The 10,000-nt window shown below is 51.7% G+C and overlaps 1 protein-coding gene across 1 annotated transcript in view; it reads left to right on the top strand.

Annotated features, from left to right (window-relative positions):
- The window catches only part of LOC126575068 (uncharacterized), a 24,291-nt gene that overhangs the window by 8,638 nt on the left and 5,653 nt on the right, over window positions 1-10,000 (top strand). Inside the window, exons 2-9 of the mRNA XM_050235580.1 lie at window positions 350-1,177; window positions 4,577-4,725; window positions 4,803-4,945; window positions 5,268-5,607; window positions 5,694-5,747; window positions 7,592-7,873; window positions 8,029-8,157; window positions 8,778-8,851. Coding sequence (XP_050091537.1) covers window positions 603-1,177; window positions 4,577-4,725; window positions 4,803-4,945; window positions 5,268-5,607; window positions 5,694-5,747; window positions 7,592-7,873; window positions 8,029-8,157; window positions 8,778-8,851 — 1,746 coding nt within the window. The 5' untranslated portion in view covers window positions 350-602. The remainder of the gene's footprint in view (window positions 1-349; window positions 1,178-4,576; window positions 4,726-4,802; window positions 4,946-5,267; window positions 5,608-5,693; window positions 5,748-7,591; window positions 7,874-8,028; window positions 8,158-8,777; window positions 8,852-10,000) is intronic.

Genomic DNA, 10,000 nt, shown 5'->3' with positions numbered 1-10,000 from the left:
GCAAATGCATGGCGAATTCATTGCTTGAGTTAAAAGAAACATGATCCTGCGTAGGAACTGGAACCTGGAAACCAATTTCATGTTGCAGACGGTATGCAAACGATTTGTACATCGAAATGAATGTTTAGTAAGTCTGCAAAAACGTTTGGAAAATGTTGTGGGCAATATTTTGCATAAAAAAGCATGACAGTCGGGCATGGAGAGCACCATTAGAAGGTTAGTTTAAACCCTTAAAAGATGGGTGTATAGGGAGCATTATGTTTATGAGTTGATAAGGGTTGTTGACGACACAAACACACTGTGAGTGCACGAGTACTAATGAGCTGTCCACTTTGTCTTCCTTTTGCAGGAAATTGCAACGTTTCCACTCGTTCCACGCAGTACCAGCACTTTCCGGACGACCATTCAACGTCGCCTACTGCGAGGAAACAAAACATTATTTCGACATTTTCATCTGCAACCCCGACGGCGACGGACGGTGTCCTCATCTGGTGCCCGGATGCATGGACCCCGTTGAGAGTGGACCCTAAAGGAAGTCAATCGACGTTTGACTGGTTTGCCGAACCAGTCTACGCCCCTCTCCGGAGTTGATCACTCCCAAAATGGCTCCCGAGAAGCATGTGGCAGCAACGGCGAGCCCTCATACACGGTCACGCTACTCACCACCACCGACGAAGCGTTCGAGTGGTCAACGAAAATCAACGAAAAATGCGGACCTGCCATCGGCATCCGGTGAGGATGATTTGCCAGCGCCACCGAACCCGATTGGTGGTCCGGTGCCAACATTCGGCGCATTCGACGATTCGAGAGTCATAAAATCAAAAGTCAAATCAACAAGCGGCCACCACACGACGATGCCGAGCCCGACGGTGGTCGCTCCGGATGTCAAGCGCCACGAGTACTTACGGGCGAACGTACGCACACTGTACGCCCTGCTGGGGATGCTGCTGGTGGGAATGTTTGTCCTTTCGGCGGCCCTACTCGCGTACGTCGATCGACGATTGGCACCGATCGGAACGGGCGTGGAGCACGACGTACGGCCACCGGTGGACGAAATGCAGCGCCAGGTCGAGCAGATCATCAGCAACTACTGGCAACATAATATCGATAAATTTAGTGAGGATTTACTGGCCCACGTTCGACGGTTCGACGGCGACGTTGAGGTGCCAGCGTGGAGGTGAGTTGGAGTCCGCATGGGGCCGCGGGACCTCTTTCAAACTGCATGCAAGCTATTACCGTTGACACAAGTGCTCTAGGGATGATATAATGATGCGCTCCGGTTCCCGGCTACTGGCTGTAAGAGAGCTCAGCCGGTGGAAACGATTAAATGCTCCATTTAGTGGTCTGGAATCGGGACTACTTTGGGGACCGTTTTTGGCAACCAGTTTTGGTCCAGATAGGCTTAGCATGTACGCGCTTGCTACACGATTGGTATTCCCGGTAGCATCCCCGTTGCGTTCTAATGCTGCTCGTTACTCGCAGCAGTCCAGTGGTCCTACTGGCTATGGCCATGGTGCCCTGCTCGAGCCGGCGACACCGATTATTCATCGGATTTTTACCATTGCTCTCGAAGCGGCCGCCCCCCCTGGCGTTGGACCATTAAGCGTTTTTGCTTTCACCGTTCGAGCACTAACGCTTTGCACAAGGAACAAGGAAATTCAGAAACCAAAATATGGCGCAATCGGGATCGTAAAAATAGATATTTTAGATGGAGCGGCACCATAAAGAGAAAGGGGCCGCTGAGCAAATTGTTATCGAGGTAATCATTCGGTGTGTGCGAATAGACACAGACAGAGAGACTGGGAGGGAGAGAGAGAGAGAGAGAGAGAGAGACAGGTTGTTAGCAGCAAATGGTGCCAGTGGTTCTGTCGGGAGGGAACCGTATAACGTCGATGTGGTCCAGAGAATTTATTGGAATGCTTTTGCTATTTCCTGGGTTTACGCCAAAAACCGACGCAGCAACGAAACAAACCCTCCGTACCGGGCTCATTCCGTGGGGGGTCGTTATCAAAAAGATTGTTAAAATCTCTCTCTCCCTGTCTCCCCGTGCGCGCACTGGGTGCTGCCACCCTAGAATCTGCGTGCTCGGCAGCTTAATGGCAATGGGATTGGATTTACAAAACAGAACTGCAAAGCTCTGAGCTGCACCCCGGACGCAACGCAGTCGGTTCCGGAATGTAACGGAATGCCATGGCAGCGCAGCACCCGAACCAGGAGGGCCACAATGGGGTTCTGGCTCGAGAATCAAAGCTTGTTGGAGCATAATTTTATTGTCTCGTTCCCGTACTGACCTTCCAACGGTTCCCCTTCCTTATCTGCCCAGTACAAAGAGTTTTTCACCAATTTCCCACCTAGTGAATGGGAGAGAGGTCATGTCATGTCCGGGGATAATCTGTGGCCGAGATGTATTCCGGTGCAACGCAGAGCGAGAGCGAGAGGGAGGTTTATGTGCTGTATAATCGGTCCACCAGGGACTGCTACAGGGATGCAGGAAATGGTTGGAGCCCTTTACGACCGCATGTGCTCATGGCGACAGTTACTTTCCGGTTATTTCAGTCCGATCCCGTCTCAGTCCGTCGGTATGATACTTCCGGAGACAGCAAAGGAGATCGAGCGAAGCTAAATCCAGCTGCCATGCTGATGCCTACCTTGCGGTTAGTGCGGTCCAGTATGTTGCCATGACGGAGCAGCAGTCTACTTGACAGTCGTGGCTACCTGTGCCCGTGGTGAAGGCCTCTCGCCGGTTGCTACGATTGCTTGGTGCGTGGAGGAAGTTCATCATGAAGGTCTTTCACCGTATGTTACGGCTTTGGGTAACCATTTCCGCGGCAGACCTGCTGGCAGACATTTTAACGAGCACGAGTTTCCGGCGCATCTGCACCTACTCGGTGCTCGGTGCTTGATGAAGTAATTTCTTGAAATCCAAATTAAAGAAATGCGTTCGTCCGGAAGCCAAACTTTGGGCCATTTTGGGTGGGAGAACAGTGGGCGGTGTGGTAGCCACAGAAGCAGTAGCAGCAGCAGCAGCACAGAACATACGGTGCGGTTTGATAACACAACTCCGTGCTGGTACACGGTACATGTTCGGTCTTGTGATGCTACTGCTGCCGACAGCAATGAGTGTACGATGATCCCTTTTCCGGTGAATGTACAGGTGCACCGGATGAGCAGCAGCCACGGTCCTACGGTACTGCACCACCACGATGAACACCCGATGTACATGCTGCTGCTGCTGCTGCTGCTGCTGCTGCTTGTGGCCATTATGAAACCAAACAGGAAACCATTTTAATTTCCACACTCAAAATATTATTACACGCATCCGCCGCCCGTTTGGTAGACAGCTGGGTGGTTAATGCAGAGTGCTTCCGGCTCCACACTGCAGGAGAACGAGAACGCTGGCTGGTTGGCAGGCTGGAGTTCGGAGGGAAGCGGAGGGAACCGGTCTCATTAGTGGGAAATGCTACATTGGCATTCCACTGTGGCACGCCGGTAAAGCGGAAATCTATGCTCCTGCAATCGGAATTCCATTTCCAACGGGCTGTGATGTGAGCGCGCACGTTTTAATGGAGTGACGGAGCCTATCTCGCGTCTCGTCTGAAGCAAATCACCACCACCGTTTATAGCGCTCCCTGAGTCTCCATTTTGGAGGGATGGAAAACCCTTTCGTGGATTGGGATTTACGATGGCATTTGTGTGCGGGGCTTTTGGTATTCTCTGTTTTCCCCGTCTCCGGACGTTCCTGAACGTAATTCCATTCCGAGCCCACCCGATTTACGAGACCTTTTGTCTCCTGACGTGTCGCGTCGGATGGCGTCACGGCGGATCCTGAGATTAAAAGGACCCCAGGACCAACGCAGATTGTCGTGGACCCCCATTGTCTTACGGGGAGCGTTCTGCATTCTTGTCCCAACTGGAGGGTGGGCCCCGGGTCCGTTATCTTCGCATTCCGCGTCACCGCGTGTCTGGGCGTCTTAAAAATGTTTGTTTTTATCGTTTTCGGCATCGTAAAAATGGTGGCCTCGCAGCTGGGGACTGGGCACAGGCCAGGATGTCTCCAATTCCGATCATATCGTCGTTGTGCGGCGCGGTATTCATAATTCACGACGACAACGACCAGGACCGGGGACGGCCCCGCAGCACGGTGCTGGTGCTGGAAAGGTGTTGAGGTGAAGGGAAGTGATTAAAATTTTGATGGCCAGCGGTTACGTGGTTGCCGCTGCCCCGAGAGTGTGACTGTAAAGAAAAGGATCATTAAGAGGCTGCTTCATATAAATTATTACTGCAGATGCGCCGCTTGCCACAGCCGTATACAAAGAACTTGTTAACAAAAGTGGTTATCTGTTGAAATGACCTTGCTTCTAAAGGTGCCAGTATACTTTAACAACTTTCATTTGCGTAAAACTGTCACAGTTTTAGCGTTAACTGTCAGTTGATGCTTTGCAATCTGTACTTCAGCTTTGCACAAACGAAGGGAATTGCATTAAAATCTCATTCTGATTGTTCATAAGGATAATGTTGCATTCATGTAATGACATATTAACACCCGATTCTGCTTGTTATCCCCCCCCCCTCTCAGCACGTCATTGCCTTACCTAGTAGCGAATCAGAGAGTACAAAACGAACGAAAGCAGCCGTTCCGGGATGAGGTGGTGGCGAAGGGAGTTGATGGCCGGGTTAAGCGCGATCTCAGTCTCTTCGATGACAACCTGGTGCCGGATCAGGAAGGTAAGTCGGAACCAATCAGCCGCGAGCGTTCACTTCATCGATGCGATCCATCTGGCTCTTTGTCTGTCCCTGTTTAGGTCCCAACGTGGAGTTTTTCAATCCGAAGCTACGTTCGGAGCTGGAGAAGAAGGACGCCGAGATAATCAAAAAGACGGGCCATAAAGGAGCGGCCCCGGGCGGTGATAGCTGGGTCTGGCTGACCAGCTACTCGCGCATTCCGGTAAGTCATTCGCCTCGATGTCACCGCTACTATTTCTCTCTTTTTAGCTTTCTTCACGAAGCAGCTCTATGATTGGCAGCAATTATCCCGCTATTCCCCCCCGGGGTAGCACTCAGGTGCGCCTTGGAGTGAATTCGTTTAGTGCCAAGATGATACGCGGGCAATCGCATGTAGATTGATGAAGAAGGTTAACATCTCGAAGAATTATCTCTCTATCTCTCGTGGGAATTGGACGAAGTGCAACCGAGAAAAGATAGCTAGCAAATAACTTCCAGCTGGTTATTCGCAATCTAATCATCTCCAACTGCCTTTGTATGTGCAGTTCGATGCAATAACCGGATTCTGCCGAGCCACGAAGGAGTACTGCCCACCAGGGCCACCAGGATTGCCCGGCATACCCGGCCCGAAGGGAAATCGAGGCGATCCGGGCTTGCCAGGACCGGCCGGAGTGGATGGTCGCGAGGGGAAACCGGGGCCACGAGGTCCTAAAGGTGAGATCGGTTACCCGGGCAATCCGGGGCTTGATGGACGCGACGGTGTACCGGGTGAACCGGGCCTAGATGGTGTGCCAGGACGAGCCGGTGCCGATGGAATCCCGGGCAAAGACGGCAAGGACGGTACTCCCGGTATCGATGGACGTAATGGCATCGACGGCAAAGATGGTAAGACGTGCTAGCATGTTTATGGCTTTCCTGTTATGGGGAGTGTGTTAACCTTGGTGCGTTCGTGTGCGTCTTGTGACCGACAGGATTCCCTGGACCGATGGGACCGCAAGGACCACCTGGGCTACCAGGACCGAGAGGTAAGTTACGTCGTCGAGAGGTGTAACTCAAACCTCCCGCAGGAACTGCAACCTAAGATTCTGCGAATGATGTAAGACAAAACTGTAACGCTTCCTAGCCCAGCATTACAACATTAATTAGTGCAGTGTACAGTTAGCGCTCCAAAAGCCAAACCGATCGCTCGCTCCTCGATGACGACGCTCGTCTTCGAGAGTGATTGGATCGAGCATTACACCCAGGCCAAGGGCTCGTTCTTCTATCGTCTCGAAGTGAAGAGCATGTGATGAAGAGCATTAACCGGAGTGCCAGCTAGTAATTTCCAGAGAATGGGCCCTGTGTATGTGTATTTGTGTTCGAATCAATCCGCATTGCTAGATTCATTTCCTGCTGATTGGATTGCGATCCCGGGGCGCGCGCGAACGCGAATGCAATCTCTGGGAGCATTTCTCATTTCTCGAGGATTTGTGAGTCCAATCGAAACCGATTGTTGCTTCATAACTTCGCCTCGCAATCGGCGCACCACTTTCGAGACGCCGGATGTCGGGGAATGTTGCTCTTTATCTCCTCAACCCGCCACTGGGTCTCCCAGGGAGTTTTTTGCCGCTTAAAACTGGATCGTAAAGTGTGATTGCATTTCGATTGCAGTTTTGATGGCGAAGAAATAAATCATCAGGAAGATGGTGAAGACGGAGACAGAAGGATGAAGAAAGGACGATGTTTCGGGGTTCGGGGTTTTTTACTTTTTACAAAAACACCTCTCGATCTCCTCTTTATCCTGACGAGCGAATTCGAGGGATTCCATTCCATTCCAGAGGTCATAAGCATACGCGAAGCTAGGAGATTGAAGAACCGCAGTTCGGGTCAGAAACGGGGATGAAGAGGATGCCATCGATTTTCTCGATTTGCCTCGGAATGAAATTGATTTCAATCCCCTCTCACTCGCTCTCTGCTTCTTCTGTGGATGTATTGCGCCCCTCCCTCGAAGAGTGCCCTAGGCCATGGCGCTGGTGACTGTACGTGCCAATTTCCTTTCGCTCTGGAGCTTGGGCAGCCCAAGCATCTGCCAATGGATTCGGATTGATTGAATGTTTGCTAACGGGGAAACCTTACGGCAATACTCGGGATTTTCACAATATCCCTTCGCCCCGAGGCCATCTTTGGTCTCTTCGGAAGACGACCACGGTGACGGGGAGTGGGGGTGGGGGCGTGTGTTTTAGGTCCACGGAATCCGAGAAATTGGATGCTGTAAGCCAGCAATCTTAAGGCGCTCCCAGCCTTCCCAGTTCGTCGTTTGTCAATGGTGATTATGTTTTCAAAGCCTTGGCCAGCGGCGAAGCGACGAGGCGTTTGTGAAAAAGGAAATTGATCCCCAGCGCGCCACCCACCACGCCACGGATTGAGCGTTGGCGTTGAGTTATTGCAGTCATCGCTCCTTCTTAGCGATTGATCAGCGACTCGGACGAGGAGACGATTGATTCATTTTTGCTGAAATATGGTCATCTCATTAGAGGGACGTGTCAATGATGGAAATGAAGTCATCTTCGAAGTGAAGGTGTTGGTGCTTCTTCGAGTTCAATTTCCAATTGACATTCTTCAGCACGCAGCGTCCCATCGTCGACAACGTCGATCATCCACAGCAGGCTGGTTGGTTGGAGTGAAGCACAGTTGGCACTTCCACCGGTTCTTGGATTCCGGTGCACAAAGCAAACATCATCATCATCATCATCATGCTGCTGCCGTTGCAGCGCTTCATATCCGGACAACCAACCACTCAAAGGAATCAATCTTAGTAACCATGGTGCACGGGCTGGCTGGCTGGCTGGCTGGCTGGCTGTTGGCTTCTTCTATCTCCCCCCTCTGGCAGGAATCCACGGACCGAAAGGTAAACAGGGTCGACCGGGCACGAACGGAACGCCCGGCACTCCGGGCATCAACGCGTGGAAGGTGAAGGTGAACGATACGTTCTCGAACGAGCTGCTCGTCCCACCGTCGATAGCGGGCGCAGGAACGATCGAAGCCCTTCGACCGATCGTCGTTCACGAAGGGACACACCTGCGGCTTCGCTGTGCCGCCACCGGTACACCGAAACCGCACGTCGAATGGCGCCGTGCCGATGGCAAAACCATCTCCAATGGTGCCTGGGAAGGTAAGTTCGATTCCCTGCTGTGTGTGGACAATGGAATTGCGTTCGCGGAATGCATACACACGGCCTGGTGAACACAACATTCCACGAAAACACACAGAGCACCGTTGCACCGTTGTACTTCTAATTTGGTGGAATTTCTGCCCTTTCCCTTCCAGCGACGTCAATGGCCGGACACACGCTCAACATTACCAAAATCAATCGAGTGCACATGGGCGCGTACCAGTGCCTGGCGGACAACGGCATCTCACCACCGGCGAACCAAACGTTCAACATCGAAGTGCATTGTAAGTGTCCGCTTCGTTCAAATGCCGGTACCGTTAAGTGCCAGAAAATGGCTTTTCCATTCCACCGCCGGCCACGATGGCGTTCGCTGCACTTACGGATTGGCAATTCCGTACCCGGAGTGACGGCGGCATGGCCGGAGCTTAAGGAAAATAAATCCCTCCCCACAGAGTCACAGAGTGCTCGCTTCTGCTCTTGATCAGTGTAATTGAATTGAACGGCGCAATCGTTTGCGATCGTATTTGGTCAACTTTGGACTTGGCCAGCCAGCGTCCAGCGGAACTCGGTAGCGGCGGCAGCAGCTGCGAATGGCAGCATGTTGTGGGCTAATGTTTTCAGTCCGCAATCTCTGAACGTATCGTAGCGTATTAGAGAAGGAAGCTGGTGAGAGCTTAGTGTAATGTCTAAAAATCCATGTTTGGCCACAGTCGTTCACGAGGATTCGAAGCCAAGGCTCCGGTTGTGCTGTTGTTTCCGACGTTTGGACAAGCAATCTGGTGTTTCTGTTGAAAGATCTTTCAATGGACTGTTTTCAGCGTCAGCACAGTCAGCGACCGGCGATTAATGGAACTGGTTGGCACTGGAAATTGAGTTCTTCTCTTCTACTATTCTCTTCTTCCAGTTGCACCACTGATACGCGTACGGAACCAAATGGCGTACGCTGTAAACGGATCGACGGTCACGTTTGTGTGCGAGGTAAGTCAACCAAGTGGCTTAATGTGTTACCATGGCACACTTTATTACTTCAGGTTAAACATATTGACAGACGAATGGGTATGCACATTAAAAGAAGCCGCCCCATAAATGCTCTCCACCCCTCCCGGAGGGAAAATATCGATTGTTGATGGTCTGATGCTGAGCCGATTGGGGTTCCACTGCTATGCTTCGGTGCACAACCAATGAGCCATCGAACTGTGGAAAGAGAAGCCCTCGGGTTCGTGGCGATGGGACGCAAATAACTTAAATTACTTTCCATAAATCTCCCGTTTTTTTTTCGTCGAGCGTCGTCGAGAGGAGCGGAAGGCCCGTAAAGTCTATCGGCCTATTTTTCATGCGTGCTCGCTCATATAAGTAAGTGGTTTGGTTTGGCGCCATTTTGCCCTACGGCCCACCTACAGGGTTTATGGGTGGCCGCGAGCACACGCCGAACCCTTGGGCCACACGTCGCTAAACCGCAAATTGATTTACTGTCATAAATCTTGTCGAAATGGTATTTTCCAGACCGGAGGATATGATAAGCCGCCGGTTGCCTTTGCGCTCTCTCTGTTCCTCGCGCTTTTCTCGCGTTTGTTCTGAGACAAAACGCACGAATGATACCGGACCACCGTCCACCGGGCAACCAACGCGAACAATGAGCTCATAAATCTAAATTGAATCTCCACCGAACGAACCACCGCGCCGCGGCGTTCTATTCCGCGGAATTCTTGGATCGCGAGAACCGAAATGGCCGCCACAGCAGCAGCAGCAGCAGCAGCAGGTGGTTCTCGGGTTCGGTTTGTTTGTTTTTTCCCCCGCGATGCAAAGCCCTGAAACTACGCACTTGAAATAAGGTCATAGGAGAGAGGATGCCACCAATGGTGTCGGCAGTATTCCTGTACCGTAACTCATCCTAGCGTCACACGAGGTCGAGTACCAGGCAGGCAGCATAATTGAATTCTGTTTGTCCCGCTGGTCGCTGGCCGTTGCACAGCACAGGGGATGCGTCGGCAATTTCCATTTAAAAAGCCACAAGCACTCCATAAACTACTACCTACGCGGGGACGTATTATTATTCGCGGGGGGGATAATATCTGGCCACATCAGTGTCGCATGACGCATTATTATCGGTTCCATGTTTTTGACTTC

Source organism: Anopheles aquasalis, chromosome 3 (genome assembly GCF_943734665.1).
Source record: "Anopheles aquasalis chromosome 3, idAnoAquaMG_Q_19, whole genome shotgun sequence".
In the NCBI taxonomy this organism is placed as follows: Eukaryota; Metazoa; Arthropoda; class Insecta; order Diptera; family Culicidae; genus Anopheles; species Anopheles aquasalis.
Note: the sequence above shows the minus strand (reverse complement) of the source record. Positions and strands in the feature narration are given on the sequence as shown.